Source organism: Neophocaena asiaeorientalis, unplaced genomic scaffold, assembly GCF_003031525.2.
Source record: "Neophocaena asiaeorientalis asiaeorientalis breed wild unplaced genomic scaffold, Neophocaena_asiaeorientalis_V1.1 scaffold332, whole genome shotgun sequence".
Taxonomy (NCBI): Eukaryota; Metazoa; Chordata; class Mammalia; order Artiodactyla; family Phocoenidae; genus Neophocaena; species Neophocaena asiaeorientalis.
In genome coordinates, this window is record NW_020173111.1 from 1,435,896 (window position 1) to 1,462,881 (window position 26,986).

The 26,986-nt window shown below is 49.6% G+C and overlaps 1 protein-coding gene across 1 annotated transcript in view; it reads left to right on the top strand.

The window, feature by feature from the left end:
• Nucleotides 1-22,322, top strand: part of ISX (intestine specific homeobox) — a 40,222-nt gene extending 17,900 nt beyond the window's left edge. Inside the window, 6 exon segments of the mRNA XM_024743470.1 lie at nucleotides 4,240-4,477; nucleotides 18,464-18,615; nucleotides 20,823-20,936; nucleotides 21,774-21,962; nucleotides 21,964-22,060; nucleotides 22,246-22,322. Coding sequence (XP_024599238.1) covers nucleotides 4,240-4,477; nucleotides 18,464-18,615; nucleotides 20,823-20,936; nucleotides 21,774-21,962; nucleotides 21,964-22,060; nucleotides 22,246-22,322 — 867 coding nt within the window.
• The last annotated feature ends 4,664 nt before the right edge of the window (nucleotides 22,323-26,986 follow it).

Genomic DNA, 26,986 nt, shown 5'->3' on the forward strand with positions numbered 1-26,986 from the left:
AAGGAAATCCACTTGGAGGTTTCTGGAAAATGTCTTCCTCTGTGATGAAAAGAGTGAGAAAAGGCCAGTCTTCCCCTGCAGCCTTGAGATGAGTGTGTGAAGCCATAAAGCCTGGAGCTGCAGAGACCATCCCCAGCCACGCGGGGACAAGCTCAAAGACAAAACCAATGCACTGGGGATGGCAGAGGAGAAAGATGGGAAGTGCCCGCCCTCGGCATTGTTACCGCGCCCAAAGGAACAAGCTCTGGAGCCTCCTACCTACAAATATTCTCCTGTGAGCTAACGGACCCCTACCGTTTAAGCCGCTTCAAGTTGGGTGTTTGGTTACTTGCAACGGAGCCCATCCTGATACACACTTCCCCCCAGACACCAACACACACAGCCTGTAACTCATCTCTGACTTATTCAAATCCCCAGTGGATGCTCCCCTTAGCCCTACAGTCGGGTTCATGAACCATCGCTCACAAAAACACCCACGGCTCTGTGTCACCTGTGGGATAAAAGTCAAATCTGAAAAAACTAAAGTACCTTCCCTCACCTGGTTGCTCTCCAGCTCATCATCCTGTTTTGTTTTCTTTATAACATGGTCCCAAATGGAAAATGCATCATTGGACATTTATTCATTACCTGTTTATTATCTACTTCCAGTGTAAGCTCCATGAAAAGAGGGGGGCTTGTCTGTTTTGATCACAGCTGACTTTCCAGCACTGCAATCTCAGTGTGGTACATCACTGTGGGTCCTTTAAAAACATTTTTTTATTGAGTTATAGTCGATGTACAATATTATATGCTTCACAGTGATTCACAATGTTTTAAAGTTCTATTCCATTTATAGTTATTATTAAATACTGGCAGTATCCCCGTGTTGTACAATACATCCTTGTAGCTTATTTATTTTATACATAGTAGTTTGTACCTCTTAATCCCTTTCCCCTATCTTGCCCCTCTCCCCTGCCCTCTCCCTACTGGTAACCTTTAGTTTGTTCTCTATATCTGTGAGCCTGTTTCTTTTTTGTTATATTCACTAGTTAGTTTTATTTTGTAGATTCTGCCTATAAGTGATAATCATACAGTATTTGACTTTCTCTGATTTATTTCGCTTCACGTACTACCCTCCAAGACCAGCCTTGTTGTTGAAAATGGCACATGGATGGACATATAAATGAACAGATGGCTCCAACATACCTCTCCAGCATGTTCTTCCTAAATGCCTCTGCATAACATAAAATCTCTCTCCCATCAATGAACTAGTAACAGTGCACCATGCAGCCAAGTGTCGTTCCTTGCTTGCGTGTTTTAGACTGAGGGAACTTGTGCGACGGCTCCCCTTCTCTCCTTCCTCCGCGTCAAAGCTTTCTTTGATCCAAAGAGCTGCACAGTTACTCCTCTGAACTCCTCTGACACTGACCACTGACCGCTTTCCACCAAAGTGACCACTTTGCCACTCACTGGCCTGTCTGCCGCCATCTTCTCCCCTCCCTGACACACTCCCCAACCTAGAGTGTGTGTCCCTCAGGGCAGGGTCTGTGGCTCATTCATCTGCATCTCTATGTGCCATCTAGTGAGTGGCACATAGTAGACACTCAAGAAACATCTGTGGGAATGAACACACGTGGGAATGCCCAGGCTGTGGCTCACCATGGGGGTGATGGTCTGGAAGGAGAGAGAGTGTCCAGGTCCACACCACAAGAGCCCAGGGTGAGGCTCACCCCAGAGAGAGAGAGAGAGAATACAAGGAACTCAAATGAGGTGCCGAAAAGAACAGGTGTGACTCTGGAAACTTCTGTCTCTGAGATGTGGTTCTTCATCTGCATGGTGAGAAGTTTGGACCGGATGGTCTCTGGGGATTATGGCCAAGGGAGCTGAGTGTGGGTTTCAGAGCTGGACTCACCTGGGTCTGACTGCTGCTTCTTCTACGGGTTAGCTGCGTAGCCCTGTAAGCCGCCACTCACCTCTGGGCGCATCTCCTCAGCTGTAAAATGGCGTGAGTGACCGCAGTTCATAGGGTTGTTGGGTGGATTAGATGAGGCAGTGTGTGCACAGCGCCTGACTCCAGGCCCTCCCTCCCCTCTGCTGCTTCAGCCCCTGGAGTCCCTGTCCCCCCTCCTCACCGGCCGCCGCAAGTGTCCATCACACCTTCTCCGCCCCAAGCAGAAGGAGACCCACCCTCCCAATGCAACAACTCCTTTGGCCACCAACAGGGGGCTTCACTCCTGTGGGACTCTGGCCACCTGGCCGTAAAGGAGGCATTTCCCTGTGCACCAACCCAGCTGGGCTACTTTCCTCCTGGCCCAGACGAGGAGTCCCCTTCCCAGCACCTAGACAAGGCCTTATGACTCATTCTGGTCGCAGAATATGAACAGAAGTCATTTAACTGCTTCCACTGTTGACTCGTTACCATTCCCTCCTCTGCTCTCTCCACTTGCCTGGAAATCCTGAATCCAGGTAGCATCACAGTCTGGAAGGAGCCTGGGTTCCCAAAGGGATGTTCAACTACACTGACTGTGACACGAGTAAGCAGTGAAGCTCCCAAGATTTGGGCGTTTACCTGTGACTGCAGCGGTGGCAGTCTCGCCGAGCTAGACCAGACCACCTGAGCCTTCCCAAGGCCACGGCTCCTGAAACAGGACAGATGCTCTTTGCTCTGACTCACCCTCCTCAGGGAGTAAGGATCGGCCTTCCCCTTCCCCCTCCCTCCGAGAGAAGGTCTGGATTCTAATGCCCCATTCACGCTCCCAGTCTCTCCCAGGGTATCTGTCACCCTCATGCAGATGGCACCTTGTGGCCAGCCTGGCACCCTGGAGCTCCCCAAAGGCCTGCTTAGATGAGACTGTGCGGTGGTCTGGGCCTCAGTTTCCCCACACACCCCATAAGGACCTCAGGAGACCCCTCTCGCTCTGATATTTGCAAGCCCAGGACAGCACATCTTAGAGGGACTGCCCTCGGCCAACACCAAGCAGACCACACCCCTCCAGCCTACGTGTGACCCATAAATTCTCCCTGCTGAGTAAACATATGTTATGGGGCCTGGGGACACTTCCTGGCCATGCTGTTCCCACCTTCCCTTGTCCTGCTCCGGCCTGGCCAGCTCCCCTGCACACACCTCCCCGGGACCCCCAATCCCCACCCTTCAGTTTCCCTCTGCTTCTTACCCCTTTCCCCCAACACCTGCATCCCCGGCCGTAAAGAGGGTGGAGAGTTTCCTCTCTTATCAGCCGTCTTCTCCTCCTTCCTGGTTACACAGTAATTGCGAACAGAACTCCTGGCAAGGACGGGTCGGTGCCTATCAGCTCCCAGGGGACAGTTTCCTGGACAAAGAGAAGGTGCCCCTTCAGTGCAGTCTCAGGAGGCAAGTAAGAGGCATGCAAATAGGAGCGGGCGCAGAAAGGACCCCAAAAGGAAGGGAGAGGCACCCCGGGCCCGGAGCCGATAGAGAGGCTTGTGCAGTGAAGTCAGGGAGAGAACGGAAGAAAGCGATGGTCGGACCAGAGACGCCAGGGGAGACTCAGACACCAGTACTCAGCGCAGCCCCGTCACAGAGAGCCAGCCTGGCAGTGGTGACCCAGTGACCCCCTTCCAAAGCCTCCATCTGCAGGGCAGCCAAAGCACGGCTACTCTGGAAGGTCTACTCTGGAGTCTGGCAGCAGCGGAAGCAAGAGAAAGCCAGGAGGGTTTCTGGGAGCGCCCCTCCAGCTGCACTGTGGCCCAGGACTGAGTTGGGCACCTGGGGCCCGCCGGTGGCACCCCAGTCTTCCAGAGGCCTGGCTGGAGCCAGCGGAAAGGGCCACCAGCCAGAGAAAGGGCAAAGGTGGACACCCTACCTCCAGATCTCCCTGGGGCAGGCTCCCTCCTCCCTCCAGCTCTTTGCCGTGTTCCCCACTGTCCGTGACCTCGGGGTCCCCGGCCTACACTGGGGATTGTGCAGGTGACCACCCTGGAGAAGACTCGCTGCAGTAGGACTGAACCCAGTTTGGCAATGGTGACTCCCTTGACATGGAGCTGGCGAGGGCTCTGAGCCCCTGGGCACGGGGTTCAGCCCCTTCCAGTGTTCCCGACGTGACCTGCCTCCTTGGTCCCAGGGTGTTTTGAGGTGACCCATGGAAGTCCCCACAGAGACATAACCCTGCTTGGATAATCCCACACGAGGACCCACCTCTGCTCACCCTCTTGATTGCAGGAGCTTCGGGAAAGGAAGAGCGCCACCCTCCACTGGCATAGGCCCCTCTGCCCCCCTTGCAGCCGCCCGCGGAGGGTGCCAAGGCTGGCCCGGCTCTCCATGGGGGGATGGAGAGGAAGAGCTCGGGGTGCTGTGAGGCCCCAGAGAAGCGGGGCCTGTCCTTCTCCATCGAGGAGATCTTAAAGAGGCCGGCTCAGAGGAGTGATGCAGTCAGGCCAGAAGGGGCAGGTGGACAGGGCACCGGGCAAGCAGCAGCTGCAGACTCTGGGCCGGAGAGACCCCCGCACGACCAGCCCCAGGGTAAGTGTCTCCTGGCCATTTCTCATCTGTTCCTGGGTCTCCAAGACCCAGCTGCACTCGGGCAGAGAGAAAGCTGCTCCATATCAACAGAAGAGAAGCCTTCAAAATTCAAAAAGATGTTAGGCACTGGGCTGTTAGCCTTAAATACTTTTCTACCCAGCCCGGCACTGTGGTTGTTCCAATGTGGACCAAGCCTCGGTCCATTGCAGGATGCAGGGACCTGGGGCTCGTTCCTGTAACCAGGCCACAGCTAAGAGTTATCATTCATTTATTCAGCATTTACAATGTGGTCGGCACTGCCCCAGAGGCTGTGCATGTCTCTTCTTTAACTTCAGTAGAAAAGCATAATTATCATAACTTGACAGATGTGGAAACTCATCTGTAAAGGGAAGAGGTGGGTGATGCCCCCAAGTCACAAAGCAGAGGACCCGAGACCCAGCCGCCCCCAAACACCTGCTCGGTCTGTCGTGTTCTTTCCCTACGTAAGCAGAGTTCAGCCTGCATGGCCTCTAGTGGCTGAAGCTGTGCCCCGGATCTGCCCACCCTGATCACACCCCAGGCCAGTGCCCACCCCAGGGCTTGCCCCCAAATAACAATGACCAGATCCCAGGCCCCTGCTTGAGAGCCAGCTGGAGGAGGGCTGGAGGAGGGCTGGAGGAGGGCACACACACGCTAAGAGTCAGGAGTCAGCAGTCAGTGTCACCTCTCCCCCGGCCTGCTGAGCCACCTTGGCAAAGTGCCTTTCCACTCTGGCCTCAGCTTCACCCTCGGTGAGACGGCTGAGTGACGGAGGAAATGGAGCTGGTGATGTCTCGAGGGCCCACTGGAGTCTGATAGGACATGAGCCTGGAGTGTCTCACAAAAGGGTCCCAGTCCTCTTTCCTTTCCACCCCTTTAATCCAAGGAAAGGAAGCTCAGGGGGGGCCCGTGATGTCTTCTCCTACCAAGCACGGAGCTCCAATTCCTCCAACCAAGTCAAGTCTCCCGAGATGGAGATTGTGCTCGGAGGCGGGCCAAGGGAAAGACCCTGGCGGGCAACACGTCCCCGGGGAGCTGGCAGCTTTCCCAGTAGCTCAGCCCATCAATAGGAAAGGGCCCCAGCTTAATGTTGAGAAGTTCATTAGTATCTGCCAGTGAATTGAATGAGCAGTGAGCATTCACAGAAACCATTCTTCTAAGGGTCTAACCAGAGTCTCTCCTGCTGCAGCTACATAAAATCCATGTCTGTCCTCTCTGCTGTGGAGAAAGAGATCTTACTTCCCCTCCCAGAGCAGCTTGCCTTCTCCTAGCCTGACATTGGCTGATGGCAAAAAGGAGGCCAGTCATTCTAAACCTCCCCCGAAGCTGCTGGCATGTTTCACGCCAGCTATCCCGCTGGACCCAGAGGAGACCCCCCCAGCGAGTGCTTACGAAAATAGCAGTCGTAAGATTGGACGGTACTCCACGGCTCTCATGGCAATCTCACGGCCGTTGTTCTATCCATATCCGGTTGTGAGCCCTACCTTAGAGCTGATGAAACCAAGGAGACAAATCACCTGCAAAAACCGCAGAGTAGGTAGCATTAGAACTGAACCCTGGTGGTCTGAGACCATCCACTCTAGAGTATTCCTGAATGTGGCCTAAATCCATCCGTCTCCCCGCTGGGCTGGAATTCAGCATGTCCAAGGCTCATAAGGGTCGTCATGGTGGTTTTCAAGATGACTTCGAGGGGCAGGCAGACAAAGATTTTTTTTTTTTAACATCTTTATTGGAGTATAATTGCTTTACAGTGGTGTGTTAGTTTCTGCTGTATAACAAAGTGAGTCAGCGATATGTATACATGTAACCCCTTATCCTCTCCCTCTTGCATCTCCCTCCCACCCTCCCTATCCCACCCCTCTAGGGGGTCACAAAGCACCGAGCTGATCTCCCTGTGCTATGCGGCTGCTTCCCACTAGCTATCTATTTTACATTTGGTAGTGTAATATATGTGTCCATGCCACTCTCTCACTTCGTCCCAGCTTACCCTTCCCCCTCCCCGTGTCCTCAAGTCCATTCTCTACATCTGCATCTTTATTCCCGTCTACAAAGATTATTTATGTCAATCGTTCTGTAATGATTTCTACACTAACCTTCTATTTATGACACGTGATACCATTTACCCACTTATGGTCATGATGTGAGGTTTTCTTTTAAAATAAATGTATTTATTTAGGTAAACCAAAAAAAAAGTCTGTTGAAATGTGAAGTAAATAATATTGCAGGTGAGATGCCAGCATGTCAGAAACTATAAAGGTAACTTGCACAAACTGCAAAGAGCTGGAGTCTGTGAGATGCTAGGCTGGGTGGGGAGGGCAGGAAGCTGGGATTCCAGAAACCTGGCCTCTGAGACCTGGTCTGGCACCGATGCACTGGAGGACCTCAGGCAAGCCGCTGCCCTGGCTGGGCCTTCGTTTCCTCATCTGGAACACGAAAGAGCAGAGCTAGAAAATTCCTAAGGGCCCTCCCCGCTCCGACATGCCACGACCGGTTCCACAAGAAGCTGCTTGCGCAAAAGCCTCGGTGGTGTCACTCGTGGGCGTTTTCCATGGCAGAAGCTTCCTCCCTGCAGAGGGGTGTCCGTGCCAGGCAGGGCAGGACCTACTCACCACCTCCACCTCTCACTGCCCCCCAGGAGGCCCCACCCCCGCCAGTGCTGGTGGCCCAGCTGATGCCTCTCCACCTCTGTCCTGTTCCCCACCAAACACACACACACACACACACTCACAGATACACACACACACACAGCATGCAGGAGCCCTCAGGGAATGGGCAACAGGACAGAAGAGGTGCATCCAGGGCCCTCCCCTGTCCCAATAATAACAACAGAGGAATAAACTCCTCTTTGTCTCCACTTAAAGGGCTTCACAGAGGGGCTCCTGGAGGTTGACTGCAAAGCGTTACCTCAGGATCCCAACCCCCTAGGGAGCTTGTGAAGAGGCACCATTCCAGGCCTGGCACCTAAGACTCTGCCTCCAGTCTAGGGTGGAGGCCAGGAATCTATTCTAGCAAGATCTCCCAAGTGAGTCTGACGCAGGTGGTCCAAGGATCATTTTTTTGAGGAGGCTGGAGTCCAGAGAGGCAAACTGGCTTGTTCGGTGCTACAGAGCAATACGGGCCAGATCCGGGGCCAGGTCGGTGATCCAGACCAAGGCCAGTGCTGGGCCTCCCTCATTTCTCATGGCAGAGACCCAGGTCCCTCCCCACAGCTTCCCACTCTCACAGGGACCTTCCCCAGCCTCAGTGGAAAAATCCAAGAGGGTCTCCCAATTTGAAGGGATGCTAAGCCCAGATGCCCGCTCACTCCTCCTGAGAGAGGAAAACCCCCCAGAGTTCGGGGGTCCTCAAAGTCCAGGGAGACTCAGTCAGGAGGAAGTCACTTTGTACTGGAGGATCAGACCCTGGAAAGAAAGAGATCATCTCTGCACCTGTCCCACTGATGACCCTCTGCAGGGAAATTGCGAGTCCCGGCGGGGAAAGGGGAGAGGAAGATGGGCAAAGAAGGGACCACTTCAGTGGGTAAACCAGTGTGGATCTTCTGGCCTGGGAGGGACACAGATACCTTCCCTTGTCCATTCATGGGCCATTCAGTCCCTCAGTGAATCATTGCTGAGTGCTTACTGGGCCAGGCGGCAGGCTGGGGAGGCAAAGGTGAATAAAACCAGAAGTAGTGGTCACCCACCTGGAGCAGAAATGGGGTCAGCAATTAGAGTCCTGGCAACACCACCTTGGGGCGGTGCTGACTTCCGCCCCTCTTATCTGGTGGGGGTGGCCGGGGGCACCGTGGAATTCTTGAGACTGGAAGAATATCTTCTTGCCGTGGTCAGCAGCGTTTCTACAAAGGGCCACACATTAAGTTTTGATAGCTAGATGGTCTCTGTGGCAATTACTCAACTCTACCATCACAGCTGAAAAGGAGACAAGGTATAAATGAATGGGTATGTCTATCTTCCAATAAAACCTTATTTACAATAACAGGCAGAGGGCCAGATCCAGCCTCAGGCTGTAGTTCATCAACCCCTAACCCACTGGTGTGACATTCAAAGTCCTTCACAGACTGGCCCTGCCGATCCCCAGGTTCATCCCCCATCACGGCCTCCTGTCCCTCACTTTCCAGGCACATGGAGCATCTCTCCCACTTCAATCTTTCTTGCCCTTTCAATGCCTCTAGACTTTGCCCTTTAGAAGCCTCTGCGGCCCTCCCCCTTCTCCTTCCTCCTTTTCCTCTTCTTTCCCTCATCCTCTCCCTCTGTCTGAGCTTCCTGTGGCCATTGTACCAAATTACCACGAACTGAATGGCTTAAAACAACAGAAATATATTATCTTAGAAGTTCAGAACCAGAATTCCAAAACCAAGGTGTTGGTAGGGTTGATTCCTTCCAGAGGCCCTGAGGGAAAACCTGCTCAAATGGCTCTCTCCCAGCTTCCAGTGGTTGCTGACCATCCAGAGCCGTCTTCGGCTTGTAGACGCGTCTACAGGCCTCTGGGTCTGTGTGGAACCCTCCTCTCCTTTCTCTCATAAAGACACCTGCCATCGGATTTAGGGCCCACCCTAAATCCAGGAGAATTGCATCTCAAGATCCTTAGCAGGGCTTTCCCTGGTGGCGCAGTGGTGGAGAGTCTGTCTGCCGATGCAGGGGACACGGCTTTGTGCCCCAGTCCGGGAAGATCCCACATGCCGTGGAGCGGCTGGACTCGTGAGCCATGGCCGCTGAGCCTGCGCGTCCGGAGCCTGTGCTCCGCAACGGGAGAGGCCACAGCAGTGAGAGGCCCGCGTACTGCAAAAAAAAAAAAAAAAAAATCTTTAGCCTAATCATATCTGCAAAGACCCTATTTCCACATAAGGTCACATTCACAGGGACCAGGGATTAGAACTTAGACATTTCTTCTTGAGGGGAACACAGTTCAACCCACTCCCCCTTTCCTCACTTCTTCGTCCCCCTCATTTTCCTCTTTCCCCCCTCTCTTCCCTGTCCCCTTCCTCTTTATTTTCTCTTCTCCCCCTCCCCTCCCTCCTTCCCCTGCCCTCCCTCCTCAGCCCCCAGTTGCCTAGAACTAAAGGCAGTGGCTCTGCTCTGCTCTGGGCCCTGGGAGGGGGAGCCCTGGCTCAGGGCTGGGGCCAAGCCTTCTTCTCGCTGTTCCTCTTCTTGTCCTCACACTCTTCCACACTGGGTTGATGGTTTCTTATTCCTTATGACTCCTCATAGGTCACTTTCGGTCTCCATATATAGAACTCTCAAAGTTCCTTTTTTCCTTTCTTTTAATCAATGCTTGTTGCCACAGAGGTTTGCTCCTCCAAATACTCCTTGTACTGTAGCAGTTGTTAATCATTTTTTTGGCCAGAAATGGCTCTTCTCCCTGTTTACAGGGCCTGGGGCTTTGGATGCCTCTAATCTGGGTACTCTGCATACCTGCACTTGGGCTGGCCTTCTGTATGTATTTTCACAGAGATAAGAGCTGGTTAACTTCCTCCTCAGTTCTCGGCAGGAAGGGTAACAATATGGATTCCCGCATTGAATAGAAACAAGTTCTGTGACACTTCCTGTGTCACATCAGGAAACATCCTCTAGCTTCACAGCTTGTGTCATCTGTCTGTTCCCCTGCATTGTCACAAGTATAGAGTGGAAAGGAATAAGGGCAGGAGGGAAGCAAACACACACACACACACACACACACACACACACACACACACACACACACACACACACACCTTCTCAGCGAGGAAAACAGTTATACCTGTTGAAATATGATGGCACCTTGAAAGCACATGTAATCAGCCCATGTTCCAGTACCCTGTGCCCAAATCCAAGCACACTGTCTCGAGAGCCATACTGTAACAACACAGAGAAACATACAAACCTGACCCAGGGCTTTGAGAACGCAGAGGAGACAGCAACAAACTCTGCTTGAAGGAAGACTTCAGAAGGAGGTGGCATCTGAGATAGCAGTCAGGCAAAGGAGGGGAGAGAGCACGCCAGGCAGAGGGAAGCAGGTGAAGCAGCCCAGAGGAATAAAATGGAATATTCCTTTTGAGAAACAAAGAAACTCAGGGTGGCTGGAGTTGAGAAATCATGGACCAATGTCGGCGGAGATGAGAGGCATGAGGTAGGCCGAGGTCAGGTGTGCCAAGCTAAGCACCTTGGCCTTTATCTATGTCCATCAGCATCTTTAAAACCTACGTTTGGGGAATTTCAGGCTTCCGCTGAGTTACACAGTCAGAGAGACCTTGGATGAATGGGGGACGGAGCAGGCTACACTCTGGTGACCTCACAAGGTGTCAAGAGAGGAGCCCTCAGGCTATTTGTTTTGTAGCTTTCCCCGCACAAAATCCTTTAAACAAAGGTACAACTTCTATTTTAAAAAGAAAAAACACATATGAAAAGTGTGGTAGAGTATGAGGGGACATATATGCTGAGAGCCATATATAAAAAATATTATGAAAGGGAGACCATACATGTGGAAAATAACCATCTTCACGCTGCTGAGGGGTGGATGGGCACTGACCCAGTCACCCCTGGGAACAGGGTGCAAATCCGTGGCTGGTGAGCTTTCCAATGGTCTCTCAGCTGTTTCTTTTAGCAATTTCTTTATCCTCATCTCTTTCCACTCTAGCTGTATTCGCTGGGTTGTTGTTTATTTATACAAGTAATCCACGTTTATTATAGAAAAATTAAAAATACAGATAAACAGAAAGAAGATAAAAGAAAATGTAGCTATAACTTCTCCTATGCAGTAGTAAGTACCGTTAACACTTTGATACATGGATACATAAAGATTGAGAGAGATTTTTTTGTACAAATATGGAGGCTGGTTTCTTGCACACTGAAATTTAGCACTCTTTACTTATCGATTAAACAAAAAATCTGTTGTGTTTCCACATGGAGATTCACAACAGACCTTGGAGAGAAGGAAATCTTTGACTGATCTGGGTTTTGATGGATGAGTAAGAGTTTACTAGGCAAAGGAGGAGGACAGGCTTGCAGATGTAGGGGTTAGTGAGAGCAAGTCCCTGGAGGATAAAAAGGCATGGCTGATTTGGGGAATCTAGAAGCCATCAGGTGGTGCAGAAATAATGGAAGTGATGATTGGGTAGAAAGCAGATGACCCTGGGAAGCGGGGAGCCTGAAGAGCTTGAATGCTGGGCCAAGGAGCGTGCCTTGCACGTTGTGGGCACAGGGAAATGTAGAAGTCCAGGACCACACCCGGAGGGAAGAGGCCAGAGCATCTCTGCCCTGGGAGGCACCTCCCTGCACCCCACCTGTCCTGTTCAGGTGTCCTCACCCTGCAGGAGGGCCCCAAAGGGAGCCTGGATCTCCATCCTGCCGAACCTGCTGCCTTGGGAAGACAAGGACAAGGCCCGTTTCTGGAGTCTCGGCCCAGCTGCAAAGCCCCTGGGGCCTTAGCTGAGCGGCCAATTAGCAGACCGCAGAGAAGAGCAATCAGGGGAGGGAGCCATGCACGGAAAACCATCAGTTTATAATTAGGTGACCTAATCACTTGTGTAAATTGTGTATTGTGTAAATTGTGTATGATCTATGTGCTAAACGTCTCAGGTTTAATTAAGTTCTGCTGACTCGTTCTCTTTGAAGACCCGCTGAAGTGGGATTCACAGCTCCAACAATTAATAACCAGGTGAGGGGCAACTTGAAAGGGGCGGCAGTTCCCTGCCCGCTTCCTGCCCCGTCTCCCCACCCTCTCCCGGGTGCCCTTGGATGGGGCTCCACACTCCCCATCGTCCTCTCTGAGCTGGGGCCCAGAACATCCCAGCCCTTCCCCATGATTAAGAATCATCCCATGCAATGGGCGCTCCAACCATGAACTGGTACTTCCAGCTTCCTGTTTAATGAGGTTCCTTCTGGTTCCAAAATTCTACCTGCAGAGTCCTGTGTTCTGTCTTCTTCTCGGTTCCACATTCCATTTATGCTGTTCTGCCTCCCTCCCCTGCTTCATCTCTCTCATCACCTACTGTGGTCTGTAACCCAAGCATCAGGCTTCCTGGCCCCCTCACTCCTTTCCTAGAGCAGCCTCTTCCTGCATTTGATGGGAAAACTGAAGTGTTGACCTTCATACCTCCTGAGCCAGCCCCTCAGATTCTGCTCTCCCCCATCCTCCCTGCCCTGTGGACCATGGGCAGGTCATTGTGCTCTGAGTCACCACCCGGAGCTCCAGGGCACCATCCTCTCCACTGGACACGTTCCTTCTCCCCAGTCATCAGCAGAGAGATGGGCCTGGGCCAGTCTTCCCTTCCTCTCACTTTCCCTGTACTTCCAGTTTTCCCAGCACCATCAAAGTCAGCTCTATGACTGACGGATACTCTCCTTCCTAGACATATGTGGCAATTAGAGGAAGCTGCAACACAAGAAGGACGTAAAGTGAGACCCAGAGTATGACTTGTTCAAGAACCCAATGAGAAAACCAGTAAGGTAGCACTCACTATCCAATAGAACTCACTATCCAAACCAGTAAGGCAGCACTCACTGTCCAATAGAACTTTCTCTGATAATGGAAATGTTCTACATCTGTGCTGTCCAATATGGTAGCCACTGGCCACATGTGGCTATTGACCTATGCCTAGTGTGACTAAGGAACTGTATATTTTATTTTATTTTAACAGCCCCAGGTAGATAGTGGCTACCATACTGAACAAGGCAGACCTAAGGAGTTAAACTTTTAACAAGGTCCAGCCTTAGATCCTAACCTTGTTTCCCTAGCTCCAGGTCCAAGTCTATCTGTCTCCCAAAATGGCTCTCCTGGTGGGGTGTCACTAGTCATATTTCAGGGATCCCCACTCACTGGGGGTGATCTCAACTCCAGGACCCCTCTCCCTACCACTCCTTTTTATAGTTCTCCAATTTAGGGATATTCAGTCTCAAATAACATCCCAAGAAGAGTTGGACGGGGACAATCAGTGTTTGACTATTGACACCCCAAGAACCCATGCTCAGTCTTAGGGGAGGGGCTTTGGCCCTTGAGTCCTGCAGCCCGGTCCACTTGGGGCTCAGCCTCCATCTCGCCAACCATGTGAATTTTAGACACCCCTCTTTCTTCACAGGAGAAGTCACTACAGCTGTTGGGCACATACACATAGATCCCATCACCATCATTATCATCATCTCTCAAGAATAAACATTTATCCTGAGAATGTATAGTTCAAAGCTAATGAGAACAATATTTTTCTTACTGACCCATAACTTGCCAAGCAGCCCCTCCCCAATTATTTTGCAGGGTAGAGTTCAGATCTTTTCCTCTTCACCTTATCTCCAAAGGATGCCCTTCTGGTCCTACAGGAAATACGGGAAAGCCATATATATCCTAATAGCTGCTCCCTTGATTACACAAATGGAAACTTGAAATAATCATTTTATTAAGGCTCATGCTTAGTCATGAGCCCTTGTTTGCCTAACTTTCCTTCTGGGGAAAAAGGAGGAGATGGCTTATTTCTACTACAATCTACATTCTGTTTCTAATCCTCTGTTCTCCCCATTGCCTACTTTCCTGTATTCCGGTTCAGCACCCTGCGTTTTCTGTTCAGTATCCTCTATTCCAAAGCTCTGTATTCCCAGAAGAATCCCAGATCCATGCTGTCCTTGACCTCACTTTGTCCGTCCAACCTGGAATCTTCCCTTCTGTGAAATTTTTTTGCAATTTTCTATAGAACTGCACTGCATCACTAATATCATCTAACATGCTGACCTCGTGAATGAATGAATGGATGAGATACTTTCAGCATGGCTTGCCATTTCTCTCTACATCAGTTCTGGCTGGGTTTGGCTCTATCCCTTAAATACACCACCAGCTCTAAACATAGAATAAATATCTCTTTTTTGTAATTTAAAAAGTAGGGTGGACTTGAGGAGGGAAAAGGGGATAGAGAAGGAGAGAAATCAGATCACATCAGCTGGTTCACAATCCAATAGCTTACTCTAGGGGGTAATCATGTCAGTGAGTCCCCTCACTGTCCGGGACTCCCAAGAAGCTTCCAAGAGTCAGAAAAATGAGTAAAAGTACTTTGAGGGGAAAAAAGAAATGGACTAACAAAAATGAGGGGTAGTCAGGAGGGGTGAGACCAAAGGCAGACTATGAAATGCACTTGTTGATTCTCAGAGACACAGGAGCAATTCAGCCGGGAGAGTTATCCTCAGCAGAAATCTCTCCTCTCTGGCCCTCTCCTTTCACCCACCAGGCAAGCCCGAGGCCAGGCCTTTTAAGCCATTCAGCCTCCAACTGAAGAGAAAAAGAATTACAGCATGTCAGGGCCTTAGCGATTTGATCATTCAAACCCACTCTCCTCCCCCATTTCTACAGATGGGGAGACTGAGGCCCAGAGAGTAAATAAAACATGGCCCAAGCTGTAGACTGGAACCAGGAACAGAGCTCAGGGCTTCTGGCATCCAGCTTAGTGGGTTTTCTACTGTCCAATGATAGCAGGACAGATAATAAGCACACACACACACATAAAAGTTAATTGATCTCTTCAGCTGTGAAACCATCACAAGTGAAATCCATTTTTCACTGTGTCTACTCCAGCTCATAGTTTGTGGTGGTTTTACCTCTTTTGGGGGGAAAAAGAAAGCGGACTGAGCGGAAGTAAGGAGACCTCAACAAGAGTTTAGATCCCCACCCCTCCTTTCCAGGTAATTCTGCTCTCTCCCGACCTGTGACATCTGACAGTACACAAGAGTCCAGACAAATCATTCCGCGTTGTTTCTTGGGACAGCATCTTATCTGCCGAATGGGTTGAGAACAGAGCCTAAACTTCACCTTTATTCATTTAGAGCAAATAATTATGAAGCTCCCAATAGATGCCAGTTACTCAGCAAGTCCAATGTATAGTCCCTGCCCTCCAGGAGCTCACAGTGGAGACACAGAGACACAGAGAGACAGAGAACAGCAGGCTTCTTTCCCCAGAGGGTTTGAGTCTTGCCAATGTGCGTGAGGGATGCTAGGACAGGACGTACCTAGATTCACCATCATTTCTGAGAGCAGACTTTTCTTACAGGAGTGAGAAAGAAATCAGGAGCCATGGTGGTCAACTAGAATGGTAGGAATTGGCCCCAAAAGTGAAGGTGATCTGTGTGTGCGGTGGTGTGTGTGTGGGGGGGTGTGTACCTTTCCTACTATTCCTAAAATTGCATCATGTGGTCTTTGTTGCAAGTCAGACTAGAACTGTAACCCTGGCCTCAGAAGTCCATGGTCAGAGAGACAAACCTGCCCCACCTGGTTTGGTGCTTCCTCCAATGTTCACCGTCCCTTAGTTTCATCAGGAGGTACAGCAAGGCTGGTTGAATCCCCATCCTCCCTACTCTCCTGGCTTCTCTCGTCCTTCTCCAGAGCAGCTTTCCAAATCCCTTCTTCATTCCTCCAGCCTCTAATCCCTCCCACCTCCTTCACTCTCTGCTGATGACCTGAGCTCCCATTGACCTGTCCTGAACAACTCAATGCCAGGTATAATGAGCACCTCTGACCAGCCTGCCCCGCAGCCCTGCTCCATCAAGCATCCACCAAAGCCCTCACTCTTCTTCCTCAGTTTCTCCTCCTGAGAGGCTTTAGATATATGCTCCAGGCCGCACTCCAGACTTTTCCCCAACCTCCCTCTAGCCTTTTTCGCACCTTCTCGACATAAAAGTTCCTCTCTTCCTCACCGCCTAGACTTCACCCCGACCACTCACACCGCATCCAATTTAATACAACATACACTTGTTGAAGTTTCTACCCAGTATCAGAGACACTGTATTTAGTGTGTTTGTGGATAACACAAAATTGTTCTTTTTCGCTTGGCTTTGACCATCCTAATTCAACCCAAGTAGTCTTCCTGTGTACCTCAATGACATCCTGAAGGCCAGATTCAGGACCACATGCCTCACAAATCCATGCTGGAACAAGGCAAGCTAAATATACATACACACAGGCCAAGGTCAGGGTCTAGCACTATACCTGGTACTTAACAGGTGTTGAATAAACACACTGATTGTTTCTTATTTTTCTTCCCCTTCATCCTCTCTAATTTAAAGTCTGTGATCACTCCCTTCTTTCCAAACCTCTCTTCCCCCACGTTTTCTATGGAATTTTGTGGATCTGAGCTCCCTCTGTCTTAGGTAGGGTTCCCCCAAAAATAGACTGAGAGAGAGATTGGCTGGAGAGATTACATGATGTTATACTGTTAATTTGTTTTAAATCCCTGGGACCACATGAACATGGTCTCTCCAGCTGTCAACTGCAATATTTCCTCCACATCCCAGCAAACCTTTCTGAAGATGTGCACCGTTGTTGTGTCCTCCAATTCTCCTCCCCTTCTCTCCTCTGCCCACTGCCCCTGAGCCCTTGCTGCCCCTATTCTGTGGGAACTGCTAACGTTAGGGTCCTCATGCAGCCAGGTTCAAGGACCCCCTTTCTGTCCTCATTGCAATTAATCCAGTCACAGCATGGACACAGCTGAGCCTTCTTTCTTAAAAGAGTTTCTTCGCTAGGTGTCCATGTCACTGCACTTGTCGCCTACCACAGAGACCTGTCCTTCTTGGCCTCCCTCATTGATTTCTCCTGGGTCCCCCGTTGGTTCCTGAGCCTCTAAATGGTGGACAGACCCAGGCTCACTCCCAGACCCTCCACTTTTCTCCTCCTGCCTAAGTGATCTCACCCACTCTCATGAGATCAAAGGCCAAATATACGCTGGTGAACCTCAGTCCCGAGATCCCCTTTGAGCTCCAAACACATAAGCATCTGTCCATTTGATCATGTGCTCTGAAGACCCAACAGGCATCTCAAGTGTAACACGTCCAAACTCAACACCTGATTTCCCGTCTCTCTCTCTCTCTCACACACACACACACACACACACACACACGGGCACGCAGGCCTAGCTTCATGGGCCTGTGTGTGACCAGTGTAGTTGCACAGGGCCCTGCGCTCAGAAGGAGGCCTAGCACTTGCGGGTTAAAGCTCATGGTCACCCTCTTGAAATTCTTAATGATTTTCTGTTTGAATCTGTGTTTCGTAAGCGCAATCCAGTGGAACCACGAAGCACATACCAGGGGCCTGGAGCCTCGGCTCAGGCTCGGTGCCCCTCTCACCGCCTCCCTGCTTCCCTGGGATGGGCTCTCAGTCACCTGTTTCCCCGCCCCTACCCAGTGACTGCTGCCTCCTCTGTCATCTGTGTGGGGGGTATCGGGGAGGGAAGGGCACGGATGTGAGGAGGGTCAGGGTCAGGCACAGGCACCCCGGCACCAAGTTGAAGGGTGGGCCCTGTGAGGGTCCACACTCATGCTATTAGTATCCCTGTGCCCAAGGGAGCAGGGCCTTAAGTAGCAAATAAAAAACCACCCTGACAAGTCAAGAGAGAGAGAGGAAGAAAGGAAAAAGCTTTCTTTCTGAACCCACATTTTCCGTTTGCACTAGGACCCCACCTATGATGCAGCGGCTCTGAGTGGGCATAAGGCTAGTCACGTGGTTGGAAACGGGCTGTCAGGGGCTGACTGCTGTGCTTTTTCTGTAAAGGCTGGATGGTAATTATTTTAGCTTTTGCAATCTCTGTTTCGACGACTCATCTCTGCCATATAGAGTCACCTATGGCTGCCCAAAGCAGTCATAGACAATACATAAACCCATGGGTCAGGCTGTGTTCCAATAAAACTTTACTTCTAAAAACAAACAGTGGACCAGATGTGGCCCCCAAGCTGTGGTTTACCATTCCTTGTTACAGACAAGGGAAATTTGTCTGAAGGCATCTGAGCAGCAGAAAGGACAATCAAAGAAGTTTCTAGAAGGTCATCTTGGCCACTCTGTCCAGGATGGATGGGAGAGTGGGGTCAGCCTAGGAGCAGAGTTTCTAGGAAAGAGAACCTTGTATAACTCCAAACCTAAGGAGCTAGAGGCCAAGTAGTGGCAACGGGGGTTGAACAGGTAGAACAAGACAGCACAAAAGCTTCACTGAGACCAAGGTCACTAACCCAGCTCGGACCCTCTTCCATCCAGAGGAGAGGAAGGGCAAGCGGAGGATCCGAACCACCTTCACCACAGAGCAGCTGCATGAGCTGGAGAAGATCTTCCACTTTACCCACTACCCTGATGCCTACGTCCGCAACCAGCTGGCAGCCAGGATCAACCTCCCAGAAGCTCGGGTACAGGTACAGCCATCCCCGCCCTCGGCCCCCCACCTCAGTGCACTTGGGGCCATGGGTAAGATCCCATGTATCCTGCACCCTCTAGGGCTGCCCCATCAGAAATTTTCCATTGGCTTTATCCCATGAGTGCAGTTATACTGGCCAAATATCTTCTTCCAGGAAATGAGGCCACCACAGTTATAAGATGGTTTCTCACCTTGGGGGATGGACACAGAGGTAGCATAGATATCTGCTTCCACTCCCTCCTTCTGTACTTGGCTGTAGCTCCAGAACATCGTTCACCACACAGCCTCATTCACAAAATAGGTCTTGACAACCTAGACCGGGGCTCAACAGACTTTTTCTGTAAGGGACAAGATGCTAATTAAGTTAAGCTTTGGGGGGCCATAACGTCACTGTCACAACTATTCAACTCTACCCTTGTAGCACAAAAGCAGCCGTAGTTTACAGTATGTAACAAATGAGCATGTTCCAATACAACTGTACTGGTGAACACTAAAATTTGAATTTTGTATCATTTGCATGTGTTACCAAATATTATTCTCATTTAGATTTTTTTCCCAACCATTTAAAAATGTGTAAACCATTCTTAGCACAAGGGTTGTACAAATACAGGTAGGAGGCCAGAGAAAGCCCAAGGCTCTAGTTTGCCAACCCCTGACCTAGAACACATGGGCATCACTTTGGAGGCAGCACAGAGAGGTGGCAAGGACCCTCCATGGTCAGAGACCTAATCTGTAATCTGTTATTTTGTCCCCCCAAGTGTCTATGGCTTCCTCTGTGGTTAGAGATACAGTAGCCCCTTGTCACTCACTAGGGGTATGCCTCGCCCTCTGCATATCCCCAGTCCTGCAAGAACCGCTCTAGCAAATCCAATTGTTACATGTTGGCACTCTCTCTAAAACAGTTTTCTAAATCACTCTTCATTTTTTTTTAACAAATATAATGGAGGAACTATACTCAATATCTTTTTTTTTATAATTTCACTTTTAATGAATAAACAAAAAAGCAATCCTTGAAAAACAGAACAATATAATTTTTTTAATTTTATATTGGAGTATATTTGATCTACAATGTTGTGTTAGTTTCAGGTGTACAGCAAAGTGGTTTAATTGTACATAAACATATATCTATTCTTTTTTCAGATTCCTTTCCCATATAGGTTATTACAGAGTATTGAGTAGAGTTTCCTGCGCTACACAGTAGGCCCTTGTTGAGTATCTATTTTATACATAGTAGTGTGTATATGTTAATCACAGCCTCCTAATTTATCCCTCCCCCCGTCCACCTTTCAATATCTTATAACCTATAATGGAAGAGAACGTTAAAAAAGAATATTTATATGTATAACTGAATCACTTTGCTGTACATCTGAAACTAACACAATATTGTAAATCAACTACATTTCAATAAAAATTTAAAAAAATATATGATGGACTCATTCGAATTCAAAATCTGCTCCAGGGTCCATGTCAACATTCCACCCTTCATTTCACTGGAACCTACTGTTCTTCTGGTGAACGACCGCCCCTGTCTGGACTTCTCCCCTTTTTCTTCCTATTTGAAAACAGTCACCAGCTAGGTGGGTAGCATCTGCATCCAGTGTAAGGCCCAGTATTCAGCATCTGCCTCGGCAGTACGACCAAGTGCAGATGGCAGCATGTCATGGACAATCAGGGCACTTGTGAACACAGGGAACCGCCAACATTCAACCAACCTACAGATGCCACGGGGCCCAACGGGGCTGCAAACCGGTGGCCCACCAGCAGGAAAGAACTTAGATGGGTTTTATTTGAACTGCACGGTATCTTAAATCTCAGCGCTTTCACATAAAAATCAAGATTTCTGCCTTAGACGTTGGATGAGCTTGCAACGCTGGCCTCACATTTCCACATGGTGACTGTTGGCTAAAGCTGAGAAGCTGCCCCCTTTAGCCACTGCTCACCGCAGACTCCACCACTCCCAGTTACATGGCACCCAGCTGCTTCACCCCATCCCATGAGCCCACACCCCTGCAGGTATTGAAGGTTGTGATCCCCGGCCCCCTCTCTCAAGGCAGATCAGATCCAAAGAAATCCTGGATGCCATGGAGCTTCCTACTGTAAAGGGTTGGTCCCTTGGAAGGCGCCGTCATTATGCATTTTGGGGGGAGGAACTAGATGGAGAAAATCCCTTTTGCTTATCTCCATCCTCTCTCGCCTTCATCTCAGATCTGGTTCCAGAATCAACGAGCCAAATGGCGGAAGCAGAAGACCAGCAGCCTTGGGGCTTCGCCGCAGCCGAGCGAGGCCGACTTGGCCCCGCCCACAAACCCAGACGTGGTTGTGAGTGGCTGAGGCGCAGGGCGGGGGGCGGTCGCGGGCGGGAGAGGGGGTGTGGCTGGGGACCTCCGGAGCTCTGTCTACAGTACAAAGTGCAACGACAATTCTTTTAGAAAGATAGTAGGCCCGGATGCTGGGGAAGTCGCTGCCTCTGTCCCCGTGTCCTCCTCCACTGAGTGCCAATCACACTCCTCTCCCTCCTCCGGGGACCCACGTGTGTTACTTATGCAAAACTTCCCAGTTTATGGAGCAGGATCACAGAGTAAAGGGCGGTGCGTGGAGGTCGAGCCCACTGGCTGGGGAGTCAGGAGGCCCTGGTTCGAATCCCAGCTCTGCGCTTAGCAGCAGTGTGGCCTGGAAAAGTCACTGTGCCCCTCAGAGGACAGTCATAGATTTGATGAGGATGAAACGACCGCTCATCACCTAGGAAATGCTCCCTAAGGTTTAGCTGTCCACTGAGTCAACACAGATTTGGAATGTGTACCAGAAGCCAAACAGGGGCGGCAGCAGTACACGAATAGAATAGACACTCCTACGGGTAACGGTTTGTACAAAGCCATGAGTGACCCTATGAGGTAAGATTTTTAATTTATCCATTTTTTGCTAATGCAGAAACTCGACTCTGAGAAGCAAAGTGACTTTTCCACAACAAACAGTTGCTGTAAATGACGGGATGGGGAGGATGTTTCCTGGCCCCCCTGGGCACACATTTCTCCCCAAGTTGGTCCCCCTACCCACTCCGAGCTGCCCGAGAGGAACGGGGAAAGGTTGGGAAGCCGAGGGACAGCCCAGGGTAAAGTTCAGGGCTCACTTCTCTCTCCTGGCCTCTCCTTGTGACAGGGCCCCATGCTGCTGCCCCCTGCACGGCCCAGGCTGGCTCCTCCCACAGGTTGCTATTTACCGGCTCAAGGTCAGCTGGCCTCTGCCTGGCTCCCCACCCGGATCGCCCTCCTGCCATGCCACCCGTGGGAGACACAGCCTCTCCCGGGCCCTCTCATCATCCAGCAGACCTGCATCCCTGCACTTTGCTTTTTTTGCACCTCCGCACCCCAAATGGGGCGACATCTGTGCCACTTCCACACAGGGACCAGACATCCTCTCCTTAGTGGAGCTGCTCTCTTCTCCAGGTGAAGGCAGGTGGCGGGAAGGTGCCCAGGTCTCTGGGGGAATCAATCTCACGATCCAAAGACAACCCACAGCCCAGGAAGCCACCCTGAGGTTGTCCCTTGGGAGGTTGCATCGGACTTAGCAGCAAGGTGACCAATAAAGGAAGCTCTCATCTCTCCTGGCCAATGTCACCCTCCTGCTTCAGGCGACAGACACTGTGGGAGGTCTCAGGATGATCTCTGGAAGGAAGAGGTTGTCCTCTTGCACCTGTACTTCCTCTAATTTGCTGTGTGACCTCCAGCCAGTCACTCACCCACTCTGGGCCTCATTTGTAAAACAGGCAGTTGGACAAGGTGACTTCTGAGGGTCCTTCTGGCCCTTACTTTGGTGAGATGAACTATGGTGAGAACAGAGGCACAGAGGAGACTAAGGAGAGGTTTGTTCATTCATTCATAAGCGCTCACCTACTGAGCACTTCATAAATGGAACTGGATATTGACATGAACAGCTGAGGCTCTGTGCCCTGAAGCTCAGTCCAGGTTGGTGGAAGGAATGGTACTGACCTCCCCCTGCAAGCAGAACATTCGCTCAATGACGTTGCAAGAGGCCCATGTCTAACACATTCTGTTTGGCTTTGATATGAATGTCCTAAAGAGGGAAGGAAATATAGAAACATTTCTTTAAAAATTTAAACAGAATTTAGTGTCTTTGGTTATTCTGCTGGCTTGGGGAGGGATGTTGTCATTTCTGGTTTGAATGAAGGGTAAGAGAATAAGCTCTTTTCAGAGTTTAACTTCCCAGGTTTTGTGAAAGGGGCCTAGTTAGAAGGCCAGCCTCACTCTGTGCTGAAAAGCCTAAGAAAGAGGGAGGGAGAGAGAAACTGGGGTGGTTAACTTTTATGGGCTGGGTAATTTCATAGGCTAATGAGTGGAAGGATTATTCCAACTACTTTGGAGAAGGGGTGGGGATTTCCAGGAATTGGGCCACTGCCCACTTTTTGGCCTTCTATGTAATGGCACTGGTGGGAGTCTCGTTTAGTGTATGCTAATGTATGACAATGAGCGTATAATGAGGCTCAAGGTCTACTGGAAGTTGAATCTTCCACCACTTTGGACCTAATTGGTTCTAACCAGTTTATGTCCTATCCTCAACGGCTATCTCATTCTTTTAAAGGTTGTGCCCTGCCCCCTGCCCCCCTGGTTTCAGTACGATCATATAAATATAAAATGAACACGTGCCAACGTTTTATCTAACTCACTAATTAATGGGGGAACCAGTAAGACATCATAACAGTTCAAAGGAGAATTCAAAGAACAGACACAAGCAGAGGCAATCAGGAATGCTGAAATGAATTACAAACAGAGACAAAAAGGGTCAATGGCCACAGGGAAGTAATCAATGTCATTTCCACCAGGCACAATTCATTTGCATTTCTATAGACAAGTATCATTTGCATTAGTACCAGTTTCCAACAATTATACAGAGTGGAAAAATAGCTCACAGACAATGAAAGGGGCAGAAATTCTGGAAGAGTGCGCTAGACAGAACAATCTTTTTATGCTTATTTCAAAGTCTTTCACAATTTTTCCTGACCTAAAAGTTACTTAATCTCTCTGGGGATACCAGGACCTGCCTCAGAAGTTAGCTATGAAATTATATTAGATGATATAGCCAAGTGTTTTGTACTTGTAAAACACCATGATGTTAGGAAATGATTATTTATTGCCTTTCAAGTTTAAAAGTCTACATCTAGAAAGTGTTTAGAAATACAGTAACATTTCTTTAATATTCATTGACCTTTGATGGTTCAGTTTTTTAAAAGGCTAAACAAGACACAAAATGGGCAAAGAGCAGAAATAAGAGATTCCCAGGAAAAACATATAAATAGATACTAAACCTACAAAAATAGTCTCAACCTCATCCATCATTTAAAAATGTAAGTAGGGCTTCCCTGGTGGCGCAGTGGTTGAGAGTTTGCCTGCCGATGCAGGGGACATGGGTTCGTGCCCCAGTCTGGGAAGATCCCACATGCCCTGGAGCGGCTGGGTCCGTGAGCCATGGCCACTGAGCCTGCGCGTCCAGAGCCCGTGCTCCGCAACGGGAGAGGTCACAACAGTGAGAGGCCCGCGTACCACACACAAAAAAGTAAGTAAAACAGTAATGCAATACATTTTTTTTACCTTTCAGGCTGGCAAATATTTCAAAGTGTTGGTAAGGGCTTGATGAAAGTCACTCTCATATAGAAGGAAGTATAAATTAATAAATTATTTTGGACGATAACTTCACAACTACTCATATTCTAAATGCACATCTCTTTGACTCAGTAATTGTTTTTGCAAGAACTTATCTGATAAATACACATGGATATAAATACTGTCTATAAGAATGTTCACCAAGGCTTTGTGACAGCAAACCCTGGAAACCACCAAAATAAGACACTGGTTGATATGACTGATGATAGCATATTCATCCAGCTGTTAAAAATAACGAGAGAGGGGCTTCCCTGGTGGCGCAGTGGTTGAGAATCTGCCTGCTAATGCAGGGGACACGGGTTCGAGCCCTGGTCTGGGAGGATCCCACATGCCGCGGAGCAACTAGGCCCATGAGCCACAACTACTGAGCCTCCGCGTCTGGAGCCTGTGCTCCGCAACAAGAGAGGCCGCCATAGTGAGAGGCCCGCGCACCGCGATGAAGAGTGGCCCCCGCTTGCCACAACTAGAGAAAGCCCTCGCCCAGAAATGAAGACTCAACACAGCCCAAAATAGATAAATAAATAAGTTTTAAAAAAAAAGAAAAACATAATGAGAGAGACTGAAATACACCTCATGGGAAACTGTCATTAGACACATCACTGAATGGAAAAGGCATGTTTCAGAACAATATCATGGGCTCAGCTGAGTAAGAAAAAGATCAGATATCCTGATATTTAAACACATCATCAGAATGTGATGGTTTCTGCACCGTAATAAATCCCACCAACACTTAGTTGCTTGAAATAATGATTTCTTTGGCTCAGGCTTGACCGGGCTCCTGGTCTAGTCCCTGCTGACTTAGCTGATCTCGGCTGGGCCTGCTCATGTGTCTGCGGTCAGCTAGTCGGTCAGTGGCCACCGGGGGAATCTCAGGTGGCCTTACTCACAGACAGGTCTGGGTCTGGTAGGCTGTTAGCTGAGGCCACAGGGTGACCGGGCCTCAGTAGGCTTCCTCGTATTGTGGTCACAAGATTCCAACAGCACAAAGGCAGAAGGTACAAGGGCTCTTGAGGCTTGGCCTGAGAATTCACTTCTCACTTCCACTGCATCCACTGGTGAAAGCAAGTCACAAGCCCAGCCGGGATTCAAGGGGTGGGAAAACAGTCCTCCTCTTGACAGGAAGAGCTACAAAGTGCATGTCATGCTTACCATCCACCATAACACCCAAATGAATTTCTCATCTAGACTTCTTCCTTGAGTGCTCCTGACACCTCCGCTTGACTGTCTAATGTCACCTTGAGGCAGGAGATAGGTGGGCCCCCGGGGCAAACAGTTGGAGTTCGTTCTCTGTGGACCGATACTCCAAGACGAAAACAGCCGGACAATCGAGGGAGGAGGCTGGGCCCTGCCCAGATAGAACATGAGACCACATATTCCTCATTCTCAAAGTCAGGAGACCTCCCCGACTACACATGCACAGAAAAGCTCCTTGGAGGTCAAACGGGAGGGGGCGTCACCCCATAGTAAGTGATGCTAACTACCCACAGGCCTCTTCAGTAAACTCCATCTTGGCTAAGAGATGCGCGCACACCCGGGAGGATCCTGAGATGTACCAAATACGGACTCTGAACCAGGCAAATCGAAATGATTGGCCAAAGAAAACCCAGATTTAAACTACCACGAGAGCGTGACTCTCTCCCTCTCTGAGCCCCCCCGTGTGTCTATCCTCACGTACTGTACTCTGTTTTCTTCTAATAAACACTTTACTTGTTTCACTACTTTCCATCTTTGTGGGAATTCTTTTCTGCAAAGCCGAAGGGCCAGGGCCTTGTCACTGGCCACTGGTCGAGTGGCTAGCCTTTGGTGCTCTCACCGCTGCGACCTGACCTCAGTCTCTGGCTGGGAACCGAAACCCTGCTTCAGGCTGCTGCAGGCCGCGGCCACCTGACATCACTCTCAAATTTAACACGTCTAAAAACAAACTCTATTCGCTCCCCACCCCAAACGTGCTTCTTCCTCAGCCTTTCTCCTCAGCACATGGCAACGCCTTTCTTCCAGTTGCTCACGCTCAGATCTTTACAGCAATTTTGATGACTATCTTTTCTTTATAAATATGTATTTTTAATTGACGTATAGTTGATTTACAAAGCTGTGTTAAGTTTCAGGTATATAGTAAAGTGATTCAGTTATAAATATATTTTCTTTTTCCGATTCTTTTCCATTATAGGTTATTATGAACATAGTTCCCTGTGCTAAACAGTGGGTCCTTGTTGTTTATCTATTTTATATATAGTAGTGTGTATATGTTAATCCCAAACTCCCAATTTATCCCTCCCCCTCCCTTTCCCCTTTGGTAACCATAACTTTGTTTTCTGTGTCTGTGAGTCTATTTTTGTTTTGTAAATAAGTTCATTGGTATCATTTTTTTAGATTCCACATATAAGTGATATCATATGATATTTGTCTGATGACTATCTTTTCTAATCAAGTAGCAAACCCAGCATCCAACTCTATCTCCTTGATGCCAGCCACGAGCATCTCCCCACTGTTTCCTTGTGCTCGCCTCGCCCCACCTGGGCTCTATTCTTCACTCCGCAGCCAGAGGGATGCTGGGAGAATGTGAGTCAGATCATGACTCAAACCCTCAAGTTCTTCCCTGCCTCACGTGGAATAGTCAGAAAGTCCTTCCCGTGGCCAACACGGAAGTTTCCGTGGCTCCCATCATCTTCCCCAGGGCTCCCTGCTCCGGCCTTG